The sequence below is a fragment of the Mesoplodon bidens genome, assembly GCF_964165515.1.
Source record: "Mesoplodon bidens genome assembly, chromosome: 4".
Taxonomy (NCBI): domain Eukaryota; kingdom Metazoa; phylum Chordata; class Mammalia; order Artiodactyla; family Ziphiidae; genus Mesoplodon; species Mesoplodon bidens.
The window spans coordinates 172,090,853-172,115,437 of NC_138160.1; the positions used below are offsets into that span (position 1 = coordinate 172,090,853).

Here is a 24,585-nt window from a genome sequence, read left to right on the forward strand (position 1 = left end):
GCTATAATCTCCTTTATATAAAACATTTGTGTATATTCACATGCATAGAATAGATCTGAAAAGGTAACAATCTGAATAACTTTGAGCACTGCCTAGGTTTCAGATAAAATGCTAAGGCTTTACATGCAATACCTTATTTAATGAAGACGACATTAACAGTGCTACCTTTGGGTGACAGGATTGTAGGCGATTGAGGCTTCTTTTTCCTTTTTACTTCTCTGTATTTCCTAACTTTTCTATAATCATGCATAATCCTCTGTGAGAAGAATTTGTTGTTTAAACTTCTCAGTTTTAACTTCTCATTATTGAGTCATTTGGGAAGGCTTGCATGGTCCTGTAGAAGCAATTAAAGATTGAAAACCTCAGAATAAGTCTTGTCACAGCATGATCTTGGACAAGTAACTATATCTCTTGGATTTTATACTTTCACCTCTAGACGAGAACAGTTAAATATTGAGGGCCTTTGTAAAAGGAGCTAAATATATTTAGTTGTAACTGAATTATTGTTTGAATGAGACATTTAAAAAAATTGCCATATTATGTATGCCATCTGGAATGTGATCAAGACCAGTGGATATTTGTGCTGCTTTTTTAAAGTCAATGCTAGGGAATGGGTGCTCAGAATTCACAGAACATGTGAATATGTAATTTTGGTCAGATGAAATTAAAATTTGATTTAAAATATTATCTAAGAGATCCTAACTAAACTTCAAAAGCCGTGTCATCATCCTTATCAACAGTGTTTTGTTTTTATTTTGTGGATACCAAATCTCGAAATTAACTGCGTTCTCCCCCCCATTTTAGGTCAGTTGGTGGTGTGTACGTTATGCTCCTGTGTCATGAAAACGAAGCAGATCTGGCTCTTTTCAGCTCACATGCTTCCTCTCCTAGCACGCCTCTGCCTTGTTCCTCTGGAGACAATTGTTATCATCAACAAATTTGCTATGGTTTTTACTGGATTGGAAGTTCTTTATTTTCTCGGGTCTAACCTTCTAGTACCTTATAACCTTGCCAAGTCTGCATACAGAGAGTTGGTTCAGGTAAGACTGCGTAGATAAAATTCTACATAAATATTAAGTATATTAAAGATTTAGTTCACTTTTATTTCACAGTCGTGGTCATGGTAACATTATGTTTGACAGTTTCAAAACAGTCACTATGTTCAACCTAATTAGGAGCATCTGAGATTCTTTATTAAGTTCTATTGAGAGGCAGTAAAGTGAAGTAAGTGCTTCTGCGGAAGCAGATGGTCTGGGTTCTCACTCTGACGCTGCTGTTTACCAGCTGTGTAACCTGGGGTTAGTCACTTCAGTTTACTTATCTGTAAAATGGAGCTAATAATAACTGTTGTACTTAACGCATAGGGTCGCCGTGAGATCTGAATGAGTTCAGTGCCAGGTAGATGATATTCAGTGTTAACTATGATAACAAAGACAAGAATGATGTAGAATTGAATGCCTAGAGGTCAAATCCTGTTTTTTTCCTGATTATAGCCCTACTGTGAGTACAGTTTTCTCCTTACGTTTGTTTAATAGACTGAGAAGTTAAATAGTTCTGGGCTATGGTATGACAGATTTCATTTAGATGTGGTGCTTAGACTGATTTTGCCAACATAACGTGCTTCTGTCTCTCCTACTTTTATCAGCCTTTGCTCTCAAACAGATTATTTCCAGACACAAACAGTAGGTATTCAGGAGATAAATAGTTTTATTTGACTTAATCAGTGAATTTCAGTATATAAAATAGGTCTTAAAACTGACATTGGTATAAAGAGAGTATTAAAATGGGCATTCTCTCCTAGCTCTTTACTGTGTGCATGACCGTAAGGTACAGGAAGCTTTTTCAGATTGGTCAAACTGATACTACTAAACGAATCCTTTCCTTGTTGTTATTGTTGTGGCCCCAGGGCCAGATTTCCCAGAAAAATTCCCTAAGCTCTTGGCCGTACCCTGATTCTACTGATTTCTTCATCTTACATAATGATTAACTTGAGCAACTTTCTTGAAAGTAGATCTTCCGAAGAAGATGAAGTTATTTTCATACTCTGATTGAACAGTTTCTTCATGGGGAAGGGTTGTTGTATTCAGAGTCAGAATGATGAATTTATGTATTTTTTATTTGAATTCAATCTTGTGGAACTACCCTGGTTTGTAAGAAGTGGTAGATATTCAGTAAATATTGCTTGGATACTGTTTATTTAGTCACCGTAAGGACAAAGCCTCCGTTTTTCAGTGTCATGTTTACCTTCTTGGTTGCCATTAGGTTCTTGTAGCACAAGGTGTTGCTGTTGAAAATAAAGTACAGGTTACGAAATTCGTGACCTGGAAAGAATTGGATAGACAAGAAATGGAAACTGTCAGGTATTTTAGTGGTCTTTTCCTTGAATGGAAAGGAGGAAAAGTACTCTACCTCTCAGTGATTAGTTTGCTGCTAATAATAATTTTGCAGCTAGCTGGACAATTTACTTTTTCTTCCAATATTTTCTAGTTGGGAAAAAATAGGGGTTAATCATGACTCAGTTTTAGAAAAAATATTTGATTTACAGATGAAAAAATGTAAATTTAAAATAACCTGCAAGTCAGTGTATTTTCATTTAAGGTCTTTATAGTTTTTGAAACATTCTGGTGTCACACCGAGCATTCCGGCAAGATCAATTGGCTGCTTAGGTTAGAGTTTGTAACCTACTTGGCAGAACCTTGTTGTGTTACCAGGGTCTGGTCCCTGGCTTAGTAACTCCAGAAACTTGGTTACAGCTGTACTCTTAGGCTGAATCAGATTATGAGAATTAATTCCTCCTAATCAGTCTCATAAGAAGTTGTTTTATAAACTAGACAGCTAATTTATTGACTTATAGTAGTTTAATAAACTTTTTTTAGGTGTACCTTTTTCCCTGGTGTTAATGCACTTGGCAAAACAAATCATTTGAGAAATGTTGCTTGAATAATACACAGTAGGAGCAAGGGGAATTGATTTGTCTGGGGGAAAAGACTTCCTTCTCCAATGATTATTCTGTCTTTCATCAAACTACTTCTCATCTATGACCTTCCTGAATAAACTCTGGAAAATTCTTTTATCTTTCCCTTCCTCCTTGCATCGTTCATGCTAGTCCTGATCATTTTGATTAGACATGAGTAAGTTTACCAGGGCTCCTCAAACTCCCTTGACGTAGTTTTACTCTGACTGTGACTTTATTTTGACATGACCCCTGAACTGTTAGGGCAGTTTACTGTGGCCATTTGATGAATGTGTGTCAACTGTTAATAATAATGCAAAATCAGAAAAGTAACAAAGACATGCTAATTCCTACTTGTATGTATAGAGCTAACTTTGAAGGAATTTAGTTGAAGTAATCTTGCAAGAAAAGAAAAGCTACTCAGTTTTTCTCTTTAAGTACTTTAGGTTAAACTCTTTTGTGTTTAAATGTGTTTATTGAAGTGATACAAGGTGTTTTCCTAAAGTCCTATTTTCTTACTCAGGTAGTGGAGGTATATGGCCTTCTAGCCTTGGGGATGTCCCTGTGGAATCAGCTGGTAGTCCCTGTACTGTTCATGGTTTTCTGGCTCGTCTTATTTGCTCTTCAGATTTACTCCTATTTCAGTACTCGAGATCAGCCTGCATCACGAGAGAGGCTTCTTTTCCTTTTCCTCACAAGGTAATTAATAAGAGTATACGATACTGTATATAACCTTAAGAAGAGAAAACTTTGATCTAGGAATAGTAAGTTTTTCAAATTAACTTCTGTCAGTCTTTTTATAGTGCTTCATATTCAATTAAAATAGGATTTTCACTCAGTGGATGCCTAGGTCTGGCAATGTAGGGAGGTGCTAATATAATAACGGTGGTATATTTGGCTGCACTGTAGAGCGTAGTACAGCAAATGATTTGTGGAAAGGTATGTAGCAAATTGTAAAAATGTTTTTTCAATATCAAGTTAAACTACTGGAAAAGAAATATGTTACTAAAAATAACTATCACTTTAATTGAGTATTTAATATGTGCCAGCCACACTAATAAACCCTTCTTCATACTTACTTTTATAGCAGCCCCGCAAGGAAGGTGCCTTTATTATCATTAGCATTTCAGAGCTAAGGAAACTGTACCAAGAGTAACTTGCCCAGGTGCCAGTGCCAAAAGAAGGGGTGCTGACACTCAAACCCCACCTGAGTCCAAATCCTATGACTTACCTATATACTTTCACTATGCCTTGTTATTTTCAATGTGTTGCTTCCGTATTAAGATAGAGTCAAATAATGGTAAAATGAGTATATCATAGTATTTTACTATTTAACCTAAAGGAATTCTAAGACTTGGTTCCTAAAGTAAATTATTAAAAAAAAAATCTTAAGTCATTAGAGTCCATTTTCCACCTCATTATCTTTGTTGTGAGCTTATCTAGACATTTGTCACTGTTAAATTCCAAGTTTCCATCTCAAGCCCTCAGAATCTAGCAAATGGGTCTACATCTTCATTCCCTGGCTCATTGTCCCTTTAAAAGGCAAGAAAGAAACTCTCCTCCTGGGAAGTAAGTATAGGCGAATACAACTTTAGAGTTTTAGTTAGTAGAGCTGTTGTTTCGCAGCCATCCAGAATGATGGAGTGTTGTGCACCAAGTGGTGTAGGGGAGGAGAAGTTTAAGACAGATTTACTCTCCTTAAAGAGCATGTTACTTGTTAAGACTGAAAATGTCACAAAGTTAAACAGCAGTAAAAATGTCATGGGGCGATACCTATTTTGACAAGTAAGTAAAATAAACTTATTGGTACTGAGTCAGATTTTGTACTTTCTGACACTTTTAATTAAAAAGTAGCTTTTAGGGCTTCCCTGGTGGCGCAGTGGTTGAGAGTCCGCCTGCTGATGCAGGGGACACGGGTTCGTGCCCTGGTCCAGGAAGATCCTACATGCCGCAGAGCGGCTGGGCCCGTGAGCCATGGCCGCTGAGCCTGCGTGTCCGGAGCCTGTGCTCCGCATTGGGAGAGGCCACAACAGTGAGAGGCCCGCGTACCACAAAAAAAAAAAAAAAAAAAAAAAAGTAGCTTTTATAAACATGCAATAAACTGATATCAAACACATTTTAATGGCCAATTCATTGTTTCGCTGCTATTTGTTTTTATGTCAGTATCATGGAGATTTTATGCAGAGTTTTAAAATGGTCCAAAAAGTAACTGAATTTAATGAGAAAGAGAGATATAGAGTTCTGTGGTTAGGATAACCTAAGTGTGGGACTGGGGTTGGTCATGTTTTAAACCAGATTATTATCCATTGTGAAGCACAATCAAATGAAGCATAGTATAATGTAAGAGGCTTAACAAATCAGTAAGCTATGAATGAATTTGGACTTAACAAAGTAAGAAAATAATGCTGAGATTTTAGGTGAGGCTTAGATATCTTGCCAAAATAATTTTCTTCTTTATTCCTTTTCCATACATAGGATAGATTGCCCCTTCTCTATATAAGAATATTTTAATTTGGTGTTTCATAGAGAAGTTCCTGTGTGGTTCTTTCATTAACTTGTATCTCTGTAAGCATTGTTCTTTGTCCTTCTTGATGCTCTTGTATGTTAGGTTATGTGTGTATGTTGCTTTGCCAAAGAACAACTTACTTTCAAAAAGGAGGATCACAAGTTTACCAGGATACCCTGACTAAAACAAACCAACAAAGCACGGCAAACAAACTGAAAAACAAAAAGAAGGGGTTTTTTGCAGCCAGGAAATAGAAACTAAAATCAATAAAATGTCTCATTGAGGAGAGATGGGAAGAAAAGTTTTATAAATTTCCCAGCCTCTTTCACTTCCCCAGAGCTAGGTTGAAACCTTTTGTTTTCTTTAGTATGCTCTTGAAAAATAGCACCACACTCTTTTTTAAAGTAAGAGACAAAGAATGTGCTCCTCTTGAAAATGTAATTAAATCATACTGTTTGGGTAAAAAAGATTTCTTTAAATATAGACACAAGAATAGAGAAATGGTTTGGACATTCAGTAAAACTTTCAGACTTTTCCAATGGGAATGAAGTAAAATTTTTAGTGTTATTTTTAGCCATGATTCTCATATTTTTAAATTACTGGACAATTTGTTGAAACATGGTATATAATGATTTTCCTGAGAAAAATATCAAACATTTCAGAAATTAGACTTGTAAGAATGCCATAAAATTATTTATTCTTTAGCTGTCAACTACTATGATTGGTAGATATTTTGGCTCCTAATGGAAAACCAAACATTTTTTTCCTCATCATAATGCACAGTGGTCTACGTAAAATTAGATGTTTTCACATAAAAAGTAACTTAAAAACAGTTGTGTAAGAAGGATAACCGTGTAGCAGAGGCATGGAGCTACATAGTAAAGGGCAGATACTGATTTGCCTGAATGAATTCCTCATCCATGCAAGACATTCTTCACTGAAATTTCAAAACTTAAGATACCATGCTTTGAACGTTTTTTTATTAGTTGCTTTGTAAATGCTAAATCCAAATTATTGGTACATAATATTACATATATTTGCAAAATACTTGTTAAATTATTCTCAAATATGTTCAATAAAAGTATTCAATGTATTTCTATAAAATATGAAAGTATTTCCAAGGTTTAGTGCAAGTCCAGTTCTCCTTATTAAAAATTGATATTAAAATTATTTTTAAATGGTCTTGGGCTGTATTCTCGGACATGCTTTTGAAATAACCCAGAAAAAACCTGCATTGACCTACGCCTAAATTAATTAAAATGTAAAGCACCAGTAGCATGGAAGACACTGTTGGAGTGAGAGGAGTCAGGGGCTACAGAGTCTGTACAGGCCCTACCCCATAGCAGTTTGGTCAGAGAAGGAGTTTTGACAAGGAACCACATTAGCAGGACAGTCTGATCAATTTGAACAGCCAGAACCTTTCAGAAGAACAATGGGCAACTATACACGTTTCTTTGGAATATTATCAGCATGTTAATTAGATATTTCTTAAGGTTTGAACAGATTTAAGCCTTCAGAGTTTTACTACCTTTGAAGGAGATGATAGTTAATAAAAATAAAAAAGACGGTGTTTCAGATTTGGTGCTATGTGCTGAATATTTGCCAAAGAGTTAGAAAAATGAGGTTAGGATAATAATAAGAATGGATTTACATTATTAACAGAGTGGTTAGGTGATTTCATCTCAAATTTTGGGTGTTTTCATTGAGGATCAGATCAAGCTTGGTGGTTATTTAAAGGCCTAAGATGTTTCAATTCCAAATAAACAATTTTTATCGGTCAATATTTCCCCCCCTTTTTTTCTAGTATTGCTGAATGCTGCAGCACTCCTTACTCACTTTTGGGTTTGGTCTTCACGGTTTCTTTTGTTGCCTTGGGTGTTCTGACACTCTGCAAGTTTTACTTGCAGGGTTATCGAGCTTTCATGAATGATCCTGCCATGAATCGGTAAGTTCTTCACCCTGAATAGCTCTAGACATTTAAATCTTATGTAACTTGAAGACGGAATGATGAGTTTCTTTGTTGATGAATTTTAGAGGAAATGGAATTTTGAGGACTTTTTTTTTGGAATGGTTGCAATATTTAGATTAAAATACTATGAAAAAATAACTAAATTTCTGTCTATAAAAGATGTATTTTTATTGTATGTACATAACAATGTATATTAGATACTTTCCTTTCCTAGATTTATTTAAGAGATTTTTGGACAGCTTGCTTTTTCCCATTTGACGTTTGTCTTGCTCTGTTAAAATCAGATTTCTAAATTTGATACTTAAAGATTTTTTTTTTATGTTTGAACATAATTTTGATACTGATTGAAGTTTCAAAGGATGCATTAATGAGGATGCAGAATAGTTATTCCAGTTGTTACTAAATCACTAAGATCAGGTATTAGGAAACTACTTCTAGAACTTGTCATAATTTCTGTTATCTGAATTAACATAGAGGTTTAATGGTTTCATTTATATAAGTTTATGTAACCTCTTCTTAAAGTATTTAAATTTTTATGGAATATTTCATAATTAGTAGATGCTGAGTACCTTGTAAATTGAGGGGAAATTTTAATTTGTTGTATATTAGTTTTTTAATGACAGAAAAGAAAAAACCTATGCTCTGTAATTTTCCTGCCAGTCCCAGCTAACACCTTTATAATGGAAAAAGGGAGTGGGGACAAGACAGAAAAATAATTCATGTTTAAGTTCACAGAATTCATACCATTCAGAAAGCACAAAATGGAAAATGACAACTTTCTTCCCCTACTTCCCATTTCCTCTCCCCAAAGGTAACAGCTAGCTATAGATGGTAATTTAAAACATTTCTTATAGGGAAAAGTATATATAGTCTTTCCCACATACTATACACATTGTTCTGTATCTTATCTTGTCACTTAATATGGTTTAGATAGGTTTTTTTGTTTTGTTTTTATGTCAACACATATACCTTGTTCTTTTCGATGAACGCATAGTATTGCAAAAATAATGTCTCTCTCTTTTTTTTTTTTGCTATTTAAAAATAATGCTGCTATGAGTGTCTTTGTTCATGTCTCTCTTTTTAAAACCCTTAATTAGGAAAATTTTAAACCAGTAAAGCTGAGAAGATAGTGAAATGAACCCCTATATATGTACCTGGCACCCATCTCCAGTAATACGGCCAGTGTTGTGTGTTGTGTGCCCCTGTCAATTCCACCTACCTTGTCCCATAACACCCCCTAGCTGCATTTGTTTGGAGCAAATTCCAGATATAATATTATTTTACCTCTAAATCTTTTAGGAAAAAACCATAACTACAATAGAGCATTCATTTCTGATAGAAGAATTCCTTGACATCAGATACCCAGTTGGTGTTCATATTTCCCTAATTATCTGTCTAAATTTAAAAAAACATTTTGTTTGCTCAACTCAGGATCCAAATAATGCCCATGTTGTAGTTGACTGGTATGCCTCTTAAGTCTCTTTCAATATTTAGGTTCCTGCTATCTCTTTATTTTTTCCCTTTAATGTTATTTGCTGAAGACATCGGATTGTTTGTCCTACGTAGTTTTTCAGTCTGGATTTTACTGATTGTATCCCCATGATGTCACATAACATGTTCCATTGTTCACTTTATCTCTCAAATCTGTGTGTGTGTGTGTGTGTGTGTATCTCTTAAAAATCTATATCTATATATCTTAACTTTTGTAGTACATCCATAGGGTAAATTACTAGTAATATTATTGAATTGAAGGGTATGTACATTTTAAATTTATTAGCAGTTCTTCTCCAGAAACATTTTACCTGTTTATATCTCAACATTAGTCTGCCCATATTTTTTTACATTCCTTGTCAGTACTTGGGTCATCAAACTTTGAAATATTTGCTAATTTGTGTATCTGAAAACTACCTGTCCTTTGCTCATTTCTCATTTATTTGTAAGGTTCTTTATAATTCAAGTCAATAGGATAAAAAGGTCTTAGGACGTTATATATTTTCCATATGGAAATTGAATTTCAAAAAAAGTATTTTTGTTTACATCTCTGGTTCTTATGGTCTTCTTAAATAGACCTTCCCTACTCCAAGATTATAGAGACATTCACCTGTGGTTCTCTATTTTATAATCGGGATATAGCTCATGATGTAAATATGTATAATTCAGTGGATATCTAAGAATGGTAGGAGTGTCTGACTCGTTAGCAAAGCCTGGTTAGAGCACTTTTATTTATCTGAGAAGTTGCTTTTTTTCTCCTCACTGTATGCTAAAGTTATAGCTATTATGTTTTGCACATGTAGTGATACATTATGCTTGTATATCATTACATTGACATTAATATTCTGATCAAGTTTTTTTGTCGAAGTCAGAATAGATCACAAATATGTAATAATAGTCTAAGCCTTTGGATTATTTTCCCTTGGAATTAAATGTGATTCTGATTATTGTTTGTTTTTCCAAAAACGTGTGCTTTTCTAGGGGCATGACAGAAGGAGTTACGCTGTTAATCCTGGCGGTGCAGACTGGTCTGATAGAGCTGCAGGTTGTTCACCGGGCATTCCTGCTCAGTATTATCCTTTTCATTGTTGTAGCTTCTATCCTGCAGTCTATGTTAGAGATTGCAGATCCTATTGTTTTGGCGCTGGGAGCATCTAGAGACAAGTAAGAAACTTCCTAAAAGAAATTTTTGTCATATTGTTTACATAAGTTTGTTGTCTGAAGATCTAGGTATTGTTTAGAGACAAGATGGATGAATAATTGGTATTAGCTTATTAACAAGTTTACATTTGTATTTTTTGTATGTATTTGACTTTTCTGTTCGTTTGTTTTTCTCAACATTCCTGTATATAAAAGTCACATTAAAGGCCAAGTAATTACAAATCAGCTTTTTCTTTTTCAGAGAAATGTAGTACTTTTTAATACTTATCCAGTTTTAAAATTAAGAATGTAGAGCATAAAATTCAGTACAGTAAATATAACAAATAATATACAATTTAATTCTGTGCAATGCTAAAGGAGAGGAAACGTTGAGAGAAAGGAGAGAAAAATAAAGGTTGTCAGACAATCATAAAGATAGGCATTTATGGAATAACAGTCTCATCTGATGGCGTTTTGCACCTAACTGAGTTTTTATAATGGGGGTTCTTGACACCTTATGGGACCAGCTGGATTCATATTCATCTCATATTACAGAAATTTTCATAAGGAATAAAAGTCAAATTGTTATTTGGCTCTTTAAGATACTATGATGTAGGGCTTCCCTGGCGGCGCAGTGGTTGAGAGTCTGCCTGCCGATGCAAGGGATATGGGTTCGTGCCCCGGTCCGGGAAGATCCCACATGCCGTGGAGCAGCTAGGCCTGTGAGCCATGGCTGCTGAGCCTGCGCATCTGGAGCCTGTGCTCCGCAACGGGAGAGTCCACAACAGTGAGAGGCTGTGTACCGCAAAAAAAAAAAAAAAGATACTATGATGTAAATATGTATAATTCAGTGGATATCTAAGAATGGTAGGAGTGTAACCTACCTAGTGGTAGGCTATGGTAATTTATACAAGGATTTTCTATAAGGAATTGCTTAAAACTCAGTGCCACTATTTTTTTCCAGCATGCTTCTACACACTCTTGATTATTGAAATACCCGATTTAATTGCTTCCTTGGTGGTGCTTTTATAAGTAAGGAAATTAACATTTTAATTATAGTTAATCAGATTTATCTTTCTATCCCCATATCCCATATTGCCAAACATTCTGAAAACTTGTCAAACCCATAGAATGGCTGAAAGAGTCAATTTAATTTAAATAAGCTCAAAGCTCTTGGATATATTTCAGATAATTTTAATCATTATACTTATTTGAGATTTGGTCTTTAGGTTTCTCAGCAGAAGCATTTAAGATGTTGAATTCAATGGTGAACTTAGTTAAATAGTCACTTAAATTGGGGTTTTGACCTAAGTACAATTACTATTTTGTCATCTCTGGCAGTATCCTTCCGTATTATTAATTATACCAATTAAAAGACTGATATAGTACAATAGAAAGTTTGGAAAAGAGAGAGAAATAAGACCATAATTTCACTGCCATAGGCACCAGTAAATTCAGTTCTGGGTCCTTCCAGGGTGCTGAACTAGCATCATTACTGGCTTCTTCCTCCAAGATCAAATACAGAGGAAATTTAGAGGGAAAGAAGCAAGACTGAGAAGCCCCGTGTGTTGGTGTGTAGTGTGGGTATTTTGGATTGGTGTGACTGTTGTTACTCGTGTCTGTAGCAGCATTAATTGGCCTGAGGCAAGAGAGGCTCTTGGCTGTGACAGGATGAGATAGGAATGAACAGTTAGGGTTCTGTTCTTTCTTCTCTCCCACTACTGCCTGTGGTAATTAGAGTATACAATCAACGGTTAAATGGCAGTACTTTTTTAAGCAAATGAAATGGAAAAGTTGTGAGAAAAATAAAACTTATTAGAGCTGACTTAAGAATTAAAAAGCTTGGATAGTTCTGTTAAAGAAATGGAAGCAAATGGTAAACATCCTGACTCAGATGGTGTTATAGGCAAGTTCTACCAAACTCTGAAGGAGCAGATATCCCTGTTTTAAACAAATACTTTTAGACAATAGAAAGACTATCCCCCCACCCCTGCTCATTCTTTGAAACCAGTATAAATCCATATTGAAATCAAACACAATTTGAGAAAGATAAATTAAAGTTTATTTCACTCACAATAGGAGATACTGTGAAGTTTTTATAATAATTGGCTCAAGTATAGACAACTTGACCAATGGAACAGAGCCCCCAGACAGGTCCATATATATATGGGACTTTGGTGTATGGCCAAAGTGGCATGTCAGATGAGTGGGGCAGGTGGTTCTCTTCTGTAATGTAGCTGGAAAAAAATGGTTTCTAATTGGAAAAAGATGGAATTGGATTCCTGTCTCACAGCCGTAAACAAAAGAATCAGCTCCAGAATGGTAGAGCCTTAAATGTCAAAATAAAAAATTAAATCTGCATAGAGTAGTATATTTTGGACCTTCAAGTAGGAAAAAAAATTCTTAAACTGATGGAACTGGCCGTGAAAGACTGAGACTAAGAATGACTATGATTATGAAAGAAAAGAATGATAAATCTAACTAACAAAATTAATAACATTTTCTAAACCTAAAGGAAACTTGTATTAGAAATGATAATTACAAACCTGGGAGAAGATATTTATAGTATTCACACTTGCTCAAGAATATGTAAATAGCTCATATTGGTGAGAGAAGTGGATAAAATACATCATCAGGCTTTTAGTGAAGGCGGAAACAATGAATATGAAGAGAGGTTCAGTGTCTTTAGTGGTCAGAGAAATGTGAATCAAGACTGCTGTGAGATACTGTTTTAAACCTGTGGAAGTGGCGATAAATAAATAATAGAAAAGAAGGAAGGAAGGGAGAGAGAGGAAAGAAAGTCAGCTGATACCTAGGGTAGAAGAAAACATAGGTCCCCAGATATCCCACGTTTCTGGTGGGAGTGTAAATTAGCGTAATCGCTTTGGAAAACAGTTTAGCATTGTCTCCTCCTTAGTAGATACTCAAGACATTCTTGTGCATGTTCAGGAGGGACATGTAGAAGAATGTTCATAGCACAATTCACAATAGCAAAAACCTGGGAACAAATCATATGCCAGTCAAACAGGAAAGGGGGTGAATAAATGTGATAATAGTCACAGTGGAATGTTAAAAACATAGTGATGCATTAAACATTATGAATGATTCATAGCAATATATAAAGTAAATCCAAAAAGATGACAATATAGAATGTTATTTTTATTTCAAAAACAGAATTTTAAAATACACTCTTTAGGAGTACATATGGATAAACAAAACTGTAGAAAGGGAAGCAAGCACAGGACTCATGAAATGGTTTCATTGGGTAGAGGGAGGCAGGACATGGACTAGGCTGGCCTGCCACATGGTCCAGGGCCTCTTTTGTACGGGGAGATGGGTTCATGAATGCTTGCTACATTTCAGGTATTTAAAATAGCTGATTGGATTACGAACTAATAAAAAGGGGGACATGCACAGACCAATAACGATAATGCATTTTGAACAGAGGATTGTGATTAATTCAATTAAGTGTACCATTAAAAAAGGAAATGAAAAATATCCTAATTCTCACATTAGGTTAACAATTAAAAGGTAATATTGAAACTCTGCTTCTCTCTGTCGTTAAGGAAGTAATTATTAGGGGAAAATCCTCACACGTCTTGGTGTTGCTTGGACTGGAGGTAATTTCCAGTGTTTAAACTTAAAAATGTGTCTCAGATAGTTTTAGCCGTAGATATAATTGTTACTTTTATCCAGGAATTTTATTACAGTTGTTAGCAAGGAATTTTACAACTAGAGTCTGCTGTATTCAAATGATATAGCAGATTTTCAAACTTTTCATGAAATGGTTGAGGTGAATTAAAAACGTTTTTTTTCACTTTATAGTGCTTAACCTGTTAATGGGATGAGATTCCAGCATCATTTTCCACTATTCATTTTATGTTTAATTTTAAATTAGATTTTTATTGAATTTTAACTGCTTAAATAAGGATAAATATGTATGTAATGTTTGTGTGTATATAAAACACAGAAATTAGACGTAAGTTTAAAACTGTTGGCATAATGTCATATTTACTTTTCTGTGTACATGTATAAAATATATGTTTGTATATATATGTAAATTATATAAGTGAATCACAGCTAGCTTGATTTTGAAAAATATATTTAAAGTTTTAAGGCAAATTGCCCTATTATAACTACTGCCTGCTTTTCTTTAAAAAAAGTAAAAGTTTGGAATCTCAAAGCAGGGCTACTGTGCCAGGTTTATATTTGTCCCTTAACTTCTCATAAGAAAAATATTTGACAACAAAAGATGTAAAACACTTTCCAAAGTACCTAGCTTTAATTTTAACCAGAATAATAATTTACTTTCTTATCAGACTTGCTAATTGTGGACAGACCCACACAGTGTAGCATTTAACTTAGTGTGGTTATTTTTCCTCCCACCTATGTTGTAGTAGAGTTAAAGGTAGGCAGGATGATTTATGTTACTTTTCTGTCTCCTTGAGATACTTCACATGGACTTGAGAACATATCACAGATGCTGATATTTAATTAAAACAGAATAATTATTGTGGCTATGAGCTTTAAACTATTTTGGTTGAAATTCACGTTTCCTCGTAATGTTTTTAAATAATCTATGTTTGTTTTTATTAGGGAATCATTAAATGATTTAAGTCTTGATATTCAGTTTACATAGATTGTAATTGAGTTTTTTTTTTTTTTTTTTTTGCTGTACGCGGGCCTCTCACTGTCGTGGCCTCTCCCGTTGTGGAGCACAGGCTCCGGACACACAGGCTCCGCGGCCATGGCTCGCGGGCCCAGCCGCTGCGCGGCATGTGGGATCTTCCGGGATAGGGGCACGAACCCGTGTCCCCTGCATCGGCAGGCGGACTCTCAACCACTGCGCCACCAGGGAAGCCCTGAGTTTTGTTTTTAAGAGAGGGGATGGCTGTTTGGGGCTCACGCTGATTTCTTTCTAGATTTGTGAGCCTTACGTTAAAAAATTACTCCAACTTTGGCTTTTATTTACCAAGGAAATGGAAGTATCTAGCATCTTTTTTTTTTTTTTTCTTTAAACCCCTTGTTGGGGTATTAAGTCATTACATCGTCATTTGTCTTATAAATTGGATATATAAAGTAAATAATAAACTTGTAGGGGGTGGAAATCATACCTTTTTTATTGTTGCACAAAAAGATTTTTTCAAGGTTCTGCTTAGGGCACTTATTGGGGGAGGGTTTTGTGTCATTTTTCTTTTAGAAGTTGGTTTACAATCTCTTAAATTTGGGATATATTTAAGGAATGATCTATTAGAATAGTACAGTGTACGAAGAGCTAAATAAAAGAAAAGATTATGTTCCTTCTCCTTTTGCCATAGCTAGGGGACTCCTGCTGTGTATTCCACTATTGACAAGGAGGGTTCAAGTGGAATCAGAAGCTGAAATCTAAGTCTAAGAGATTTCTTGACTTGTTGGGTGTCTTAAAAGCATAACGTTATATATGGAACTATTCTGCTGTGTAATGACCACAATTACGTTTTGTCCTGCTTGTATCATAGGGCTTTGCACTTGGGTGGATAGATAGATGGGTGGGTAAGAAAAGGTAGTAATTGATGGAAAATAATTTGAAAAATATCAAGCAGAAATAAGTTTTCAAGTTTTATTTGGTACTTATTTCAAACAAGCCTCTGTGCTTAGGAGCTGGAGTTATCCTATTCTTGAGGAGATTAAATATGGGTGATAAGACTTTTTAAAAATGTGTGTACATATATAAAATATTTTTATTTAAATAATAAATATAAAATAAAAATATAAGTAAGAATGTTTAGGTGTATATGATACATAATATATAAAATATTATATATAAATATCTATATATTGAAGCAGTGCTTCAGTTTATTGTATGATTGTTTGGTACAGATGTTAAGAATTCTGAGAGGGTAGGTGATTCCTGGGGAAAGGATATCATTACCTGTATAAATATATTTGTTTAGCTTGAGCTAGTCTAAAGCGTTTAGAAAAGGAGAGAGTGGGATGCAGGCATTTCTGGTGGGATTTTTAAGAGTGCTTGTGTTTTTTTGGGAAGAGAGTTAACCATCTTTGCTTGTAGTGAGGGACAGATGTTGGCAAGTTTGGACCAAAAAATTGGGAGTGATGGGGATCTCCCTGGTGTCACAGTGGTTGAGAATCTGCCTGCCAATGCGGGGACGTGGGTTCAAGCCCTTGTCCGGGAAGATCCCACATGCTGCGGAGCAACTAAGCCCGTGGGCCACAACTACTGAGCTTGCATGCTGCAACTGCTGGAGCCCGTGCTCTGCAACAAGAGAAGCCATCGCAATAAGAAGCTTGCACACCGCAATGAAGAGTAGCCCCCACTCGCTGCAACTAGAGAAAACCCGCGTGCAGCAACAAAGACCCAACACAGCCCCCAAAAAATAAATTAAAAGAAGGCTAAAAAAAAAAAAAAAATGGGGAGTGGAGGACCTAAAATGCCAGGCTAGGAAGTTTAGAGAAGGTATTGACAGTATTAGGCTAGCAGACCTTTAGAACGGTTAATCTCTCTAGGAACAGGGGCTAGAAGCGGGGAGGATCAGCTAGTAGGTCTTAAAGTGCAGTGGTTCATAGTTTTTCCCCAGCCTCAACAGAGTCAGGGGTAACGCCCCTGCTCATCAGAGAGCCATTCCTCTTAGTAACACTGCACTCACGGCTGCAGAGATTTTCATCCAGGGTGGTGCAGGTGAGGAGAGGACGTCACCACTTACGACAGCACATGACTGTTAAAATTGTTGAAGTTTAATGCTGTAAAAGCCTGACATCGCTTTGAGATTGCTTGGAATGGGAACGAGATTGAAAGCAAACTATTCAGAAAAACAAACAAAAAAAAAGAATTGGTGGTACTTGTCAATTGACTGAGTGTGGGGTGTTAAGATAAAAGGTGCTTTGAAGCCTTTGACATGACTTGCCCTGAAATCTAGCACTGTGACTGGCATGGAGAAGGGTGTGCAGTAAAATGCTGTGAAATTGGAGCATGGCACAAGATCGGTTAGTTGTGCTGCTAGGTGACAGGTACGTTAAAAGAATACTTTTCTTTCTCTAGGAGTTTATGGAAACACTTCCGTGCCGTGAGCCTTTGTTTATTTTTACTGGTGTTCCCCGCTTATATGGCTTACATGATTTGCCAGTTTTTCCACATGGATTTTTGGCTTCTAATCATTATTTCTAGCAGCATTCTCACCTCTCTTCAGGTAAGCCCAGGATTAATTAACTTTATATAATAACTGATTTTCTTATTTTTCCTTCCAGAAAAGGAATTAAACTTTTTCAAGATTAATGATGATAAGTGGTCTATTTAGGTGATTACTTCCCATCCTCTTTACTAGAATGCATTATTTATTTGAGCATAGGAGTTAGAAGGTAGGTTATTAAAATACTAAGCCTATCTGTCACTGTAGTTTCTTTTAATCAAGGTAACTAAACTTTGCAATATCTCTTTCAAAATGGTATGATACAGAACTGTCATGTAAATCTTAAATAGATAAGTAACTATAAAATATTAAAAGATTTTAGCGCTTGTTTGGAGCACATTTTGCCCACTCAAAAATATCCATAGTTTCATAATGTATATAAATAAATGATACCTGTGTATGTATTACATGGACATGATATATACTTTACACACACTCACACACACGCACACACACACAATGTTACCATGGAATGGATAAACTTACTGTAACTTAAAAGTGTATCTTGGCTGCCTAATCAGTAACAAGTAAAAGAAAAATGTAGCACTGCCAGTAAAGATTTATTCATTGTTCCTTGTAGAAGTAAAGGTTCTTTGAAAGTTGAGGAACAGATATGAGTACAGAATTAGGAAATGTTAGATAGAATTGTGAGGGTTTTGGTGAGCAGGGGAAAGAGGGAAAGAATGTCAGAGAAGACTGATTACTAATCAGAACCATTTTAGTAAAGTTATATCTCAGGGTGCTTTTCAGTATCAAAGATCTGTATTACTGAGATCACCCACATTTTAATTGTACCACTGTCTCCTCTGGATACTAAAGATATTAGTGATGTGTTATCACTTAAAGTCTAGGAAAAACCTTTATTAGTGATCATATACATACTTTTTTTTTTCAGGTTCTAGGAACACTTTTTATTTATGTCTTATTTATGGTTGAGGAATTCAGAAAAGAGCCAGTAGAAAACATGGATGATGTCATCTACTATGTGAACGGCACTTACCGCCTGCTGGAGTTTCTCGTGGCCCTCTGTGTGGTGGCCTATGGCGTCTCCGAGACCATCTTTGGAGAATGGACAGTAATGGGCTCAATGATCATCTTCATCCATTCCTACTATAATGTGTGGCTTCGGGCCCAACTGGGGTGGAAGAGCTTCCTTCTCCGAAGGGACGCTGTGAATAAGATTAAATCATTACCCATTGCTACAAAAGAGCAGCTTGAGAAACACAATGATATTTGTGCCATCTGTTATCAGGTAACTCATACAGTAAGAAGCCATTTGGGTGGTTCATACCATGTATCCCTTGGGACTTTAACCACATTATCCAAATTCAAGTTAAATTTCCAGGCAGAAATTATCCCCTGGGTAAAAAAAAAAGTGGGCCTCAGATATTACTAAAGACCTGATGAAATATTTCCATTTTATTTCTAAAATAAGTTTTAAATTTAGTTCCTCAAGTTCTAATTTACTGTTATTTTCAACATTATTGCTCACCCATAAATAAAGGAAAAACAGGTCAGGTGTATTTTATATTTACTCCTGAATACACACACACACACACACACACACACATGTGTACTATCAAATACATACTATATCAATCAGGAGTCAGCAACTTCTGAAAAGTGGTGTGCCAAGATTCTGACTCTTTCCCTCTGGTATTTCCAGGGTAGGGAGTAAACGTTCATTCACTTGACGTAGGTGGAGAGAGTATGCGCTTCCCTGTGGGCTGAGGTATATCTGAGGTGGATGCAGTCTCTGTGTGGAAGTGGGGGGCAGGAGATATGGCAGAGGCCCCCAGTTGGTGTACATTATGGTTGGCCTCCCTGGCATCTTTGGCACATGAGCCCTCAGTAGCTGATGACTGCCTTCTAGGAAGAATTGAAAGATAGTATTTAAATCAGCTTGGAAATATAACAGTAACAAACATCAGGCCTAGAGTTTAGTCACCAGTCACCTGTGCAGGAGGGTGATTGAGTAGCAGCTTTTACAGCTAAACTGTACTGTTGGAAGTATGGGCAGAAATTCTGGGCCACAACACAAACTGTTCCTTTCAAATCACTCTTAAAAAGTGGGGGCTGACGGAAAAAAACTATAGATAGTGTCAATGAGTATACAGGGGAGGTACTTGCTCCAAGGCTGCTTTACAGTGTAGATGGGATGTGTATGTGTTTGTGCGTGAAGGCCATCTAGAATAAGAATTTTTCCTAAGAGTAAAATTAAGCTGCCACTTTTTGATTGTTATTAGAGCATACTTTCGGGTACTAGCAAAATAATATTTTCCAGGTTGTTTTTGCATTTGGGGGTATTGAGGAGCAATGTAGATTCCCCCAAAGTTAAGTGGTCATTGTCTTCTTTCGGGTCCTTTGTGCTCGGTAGCCTTGTTGCATGCAGGACAAAGCATAGCCAAGACAAAGACAGATTTGGGGCACATCAACTTCAGCAGCCTATGTCTAAACATACCATCTCTGGGATTTGAGAGTCCTCTTTTTGTATTTCCTGTTGTCACAACACTTTTTTTGAGGTGCTTGAACTACCTGCTGATATCACACTGAAAATAAAACTCAAATTGCTTACCTTCCTAGCTGGCTGCTCTTCCTTGGATGGCTTTCTGCTTGAAAGTTGACTCCCAGGTGTTACCAGTTCTTGGCAAGGAATTTCTATTATAGCCACAACTCCTTGTTTGGGGACTTTAAACAAGACTAATGGTTGACCAACTAAATGTATGTTGTTACAATTTAAACTTCATATCCCTAGCCTTCCCTCCCCAAATATATCTTATGCAAGGACTACTAGTGCAAAGTATACCATTTCTTATTCCAGTGGTTATTAAACTTAAGTGTGCATTAAAGTCACATGGGTGGCTTGCTTTACCTATGGATTTGTGAATGCCATCTTCAGACATCCAGTAGGTCTGGGGTGGCCCCAGAATATGCATGGTTAGCCAGCACTCCAGGTGATTCTGATGCACGTTGAAAAAACACTGGCTTATATCGTGCAAACTGGGATGTACATTGTCCCTAATGAAGTTTCCACTTCCTTGCCAATACCCTGGTGTTATGTGGCTGATTTTGTCTCCTTGCCAGTAGTCTTATCATGGAATAATGTGTTGAGCTGTGTTGAAGGAAAAAAGTGGAAAAAGTCCAACCTTCATCAGATTTCCTGAGGTTCTAATTATACTCGTGGAGACCCAGTGATCATACTGCTATAGTTTTATAACCTTTGTTTCATACTAAGTCCGAACCCCGTTACGAAGGTCGTTTCTTGCTCATTTTTGGTTTTTACTTCTTTTTAAAAATTGCTTAGCCAGTGGTTCATGTATTATTTGTATAAAGGGGTCTCTGATGGCAAGAGGATTATTACAAAAATATAAAATGAGTTTTATTCTAAGATCTGTGTTGCAAATTTTCTATGGAGAATTTGTGAGAAAGAAATGTTGGAACTAGAACTCGAGCATAGCAGCAAAGATTTTAGATAATAGACATTTAATGAGTTATCTTTCCCCCCCTTTTTAGGACATGAAATCTGCTGTGATCACACCTTGCAGTCATTTCTTCCACGCAGGCTGTCTCAAGAAGTGGCTGTATGTCCAGGAGACCTGCCCTCTGTGCCACTGCCACCTCAAAAACTCCTCGCAGCTGCCAGGGTTAGGAGCTGACCCGGTTCCACAGCCTCCTGCTGGAGCTGAGCAAAATGTGCTTCAGGAAGGTACTGAACCCCCAGGCCAGGAGCATCCTCAGGGGACCGGGGTGCAAGAAGGTTCTAGGGACAATGACGAGTGCATTGCCAGAAGATCAGATAGCCAGGAAGGGACTTGTGATCCCAAGGAAAATCCTCTTAGTGCAAAAGATGCAGCACATCCTGTTGAGGTCAGCCTAGAAGAAAAGCAGCAGGAGTAATGCTTTGCTACTCTGGAGGAGAAGTTAACTCACGATGGAATTCGTGCCCAGATTTGAGGAGTGAATGTATGAGGTGATTAGGCAGGAAACTTGACATTCCAAGGATCTAATCCAGGAAGTGCTCTCCGTGGAGACCACCTGCTTTCATCCCCTTGACTTTGTGGGAGAAATTTCGCGAAGTATGCTAATAAAAATGTATTTATATATTCCTATGCTGATGTTTGGTAGAGGTTTGCCAAGAAAATTCAACCTCAGCAACTTCAGAGACGGCCCCTGATTTGTAAGGGATAAATAAAATCAGATTTGAGTGTCTGAAAGGGGCTAAAGGAAGGAGGATAAACAGCGTGAGGACACCGTGGGAGGAAGCAGGCAGAAGTGGAACTGATATTTCACTTTCTATGGGACAGGACCATTCTTGTTACAGAGTATGAGTGGTGACCAGCCCTTTTCTCTACCCCCTTTTCCCTCAGTTAATTGGAACTCAGTCAGGTGATTATTTGTACAGCACTGAAATGAAATCAAAGACGTAAAAGCATTGATTGTATTCAAAGATCGAAGCACGCTCATACTTCGTATGTGCTTTGGGGGAGGGGGTGGGTGGGCACTTGGGCCTTGCGGGTGCATTCATGTAATCTGAGACTCTTGAACTTTATGATGGAGTCTTCAATATTTTGATGTATATGAAACTTTTGTTAATACGTCGTATACTGTGTTGGCTGTGTGAAGTAAACTAAAACTCTAATGAACACTTTGGAGTCCACGTTAGTGTAGGAGACCAAAGTGGGAAGGGCTTTAGGGCACTGATAAAGGCCCTAAGTGTACTTTTCAATCCTGTGTAATGTTTAATTCTTGCAACTGAATCAAAACAGTGTTAAATTATGGCAATATTTGCACTTTGGGAATGAGTACATAACGGTATGATCACACTCTGCAAATGCCACTTTTAAAGCTGTTGATAGACTTTGCACCTTTTCTTTGACAAGGATTTGTCATATTTAAATTTTTACATTCATCATGGCTAGGTAGAACTGGGGCGGGGGGGGGTGTAATTTTTTATGGGAATTTTGATATGAAAAGAAACTAGTCATTTATTTATACAATAGGCTTGGCTCAAAAAGTGTTTTTCAGACTCGGTATTCCTAATGTGGGATGTGACTTTATTTTATTTTTAGTAGCAAATTTGGATGTAGACTGACAGACATAGCTGAATGTCTTAATAAATTTAAATTTGAAGATAACAGTGTTTTATTTCTGTGATGATTATTATTGTAAGGTGTCTTGCCGAAATTCTGTTCTCAGGAGGTTTTGCTTATCCCGCTGGGCTTCTGATATCTTGATCCCTGTCAAAAAATGCCCTGCAGATGGCAAAACATTTTGATTGAAAAGGATCAGTTCTTTGAAATCTTCTACACCAGTGGTAGCAAACCTAGCTCTGCATCAGAAGTATCTAGGGAACTTTTTAAAAAAATTACACATTTCTGAACTCCACTTCAGACCTACTGAGTTAGCCTTTGGGGTGCCTGAGAATGTGCATTTCATAGCTTCCTGGGTGATTCTATCCAACTAGCCTGACACCAGCATGATTTTACATTTAGAAAGGAAGTGGCTAGACCAGAATGAATTTCTCCCCAGGTATAGCCGGAAGTTTCTCACCGTCCTTTTGGTGATCCTGGTCAGGCAGAAAACAGCAGATGGCACCCTCTGGTGGTAGTCAGGCTGTTGTCCAAAAGCCTAGCAGCAATCTTGGATTTAAAACTGAATTTCAGCCCTTGTGTAAAAGGTACATATTCAAATATTAAACGTTTGGTGCCATGTTTAAAGGAATAAAATTGCATATGAAGTTGAAATTATTTATGGCACAGTGAACTCGGCCATCCTTAACACCAAAGGACTGACTCTCTCATATAGACTTCAGGAAAAGTTCTCAGATGTTTTCATAAAACTATTTCTTTGTCATAGTTTCATATTACAAAACACTTTTTTTTTCAATAAATTTATTTATTTTTATTTTTGGCTGCGTTGGGTCTTGGTTGCTGGGCACGGGCTTTCTCTAGTTGCAGTGAGCGGGGGCTACTCTTGGTTGCAGTGCATGAGCTTCTCATTGTGGTGGCTTGTTGCGGAGCACGGGCTCTAGGCACGTGGGCTTCGGTAGTTGTGGCACACGAGCTCAGTAGTTGTGGCTCGTGGGCTCTAGAGTGAAGGCTCAGTAGTTGTGGTGCACAGGCTTAGTTGCTCTGCGGCATGTGGGATCTTCCCGGACCAGGGATGGAACCCGTGTCCCCTGCATTGGCAGGCAGATTCTTAACCACTGCGCCACCAAGGAAGCCCCTACAAACCACTTTTTAACCTCCTAATAGCACAGAGACCCTAGCTATACTTAACCAAGTCACATGAGCCTCTCAGCCCAGCAGCCTGGTGGGCAAATGACACTCTTTATCGGCGCATATCCTTTTGTTTCAGTCAGGAGAGCAAGATTATGTTGTAGTAACAAAACCCCTCAAGATCTCAGTGGCTTCAAAACAGAGGTTTACATCCCATACACTGCATATGTGTCTGTTGGAGAGTGGGTGGGGTGCTGTATTTGGTACAGGTACTCAGGGATCTAGGCCGTTGGAACAGTCACTGACTTGAACCTTCCTGATGGTCGTGGCAAGGGAAAAGGCTCTGGAAGGCTGTCCTCTAGCAGTTACTTGCTCCTCCCAGCAGTGGATGCACCACCCCCTGGCCAGAACTGTGGTCCCACCCGCACAAGAGGCTGCGGAAGTTCCGTCTTCCTCCTGGGCCTGGAAAGAGAATGCATCAGCTGTGCTGATGACTGCCACACCTCAGTGGAAGCACCCCTTAATTTTTTATTTACACATTATTCAAAATCTGGGAGCACACCTGTGAATGATTGAAAATATACCAGTTGAGCACCTCTGACTTAATTTGTTCCTTGTTCTAATATGCTGGGACCGTAGCACTGTGTAATGCCATCTGTATTTCAAATTTCCGTTTTCTGGTCATTTTTTTTTAATAGTATTCAGCTCACTGTCAGACTTCTGATTTAAGAAGAAGACATAAAGTTTAACCACCTAGTTTGTACTACTGAAGAGAAAACCAGAAAATTAGATTCAATTTCCCTTCTATGACACTTGATCAAATTAAGTGAGAAAATATCACATCCCTGTAAACCCTGTCTGCTTAATGATTTCCACTGTTTTTCAGACAGTGTATATGTGTTTTCTGTCATGATCAGTTCCCTCTTAAAAACTTTATCACCTTATGAACTTTGACATCAAAGTTAGTACTAAACAGTTGAAACTGTCATACTCGTTCAACTTATATTTCCACCTTGTGTTGCTTTTCATTTTTTTCATGTAAAACTGTTGTCCTAATGATCTAAATCATGCTATTTGCACAGCATGTCTCTAGAGGTGTGATTTTCCAACACTGAACATGTGGC

The 24,585-nt window shown here is 37.1% G+C and overlaps 1 protein-coding gene across 1 annotated transcript in view; it reads left to right on the forward strand.

Annotated features, from left to right (window-relative positions):
* The window catches only part of RNF145 (ring finger protein 145), a 63,972-nt gene extending 41,594 nt beyond the window's left edge, over positions 1 to 22,378 (forward strand). The window contains exons 5-11 of the mRNA XM_081233864.1: positions 805 to 1,040; positions 3,477 to 3,652; positions 7,264 to 7,404; positions 9,901 to 10,083; positions 17,096 to 17,243; positions 18,139 to 18,495; positions 20,757 to 22,378. Coding sequence (XP_081089990.1) covers positions 805 to 1,040; positions 3,477 to 3,652; positions 7,264 to 7,404; positions 9,901 to 10,083; positions 17,096 to 17,243; positions 18,139 to 18,495; positions 20,757 to 21,140 — 1,625 coding nt within the window. The 3' untranslated portion in view covers positions 21,141 to 22,378. The remainder of the gene's footprint in view (positions 1 to 804; positions 1,041 to 3,476; positions 3,653 to 7,263; positions 7,405 to 9,900; positions 10,084 to 17,095; positions 17,244 to 18,138; positions 18,496 to 20,756) is intronic.
* The last annotated feature ends 2,207 nt before the right edge of the window (positions 22,379 to 24,585 follow it).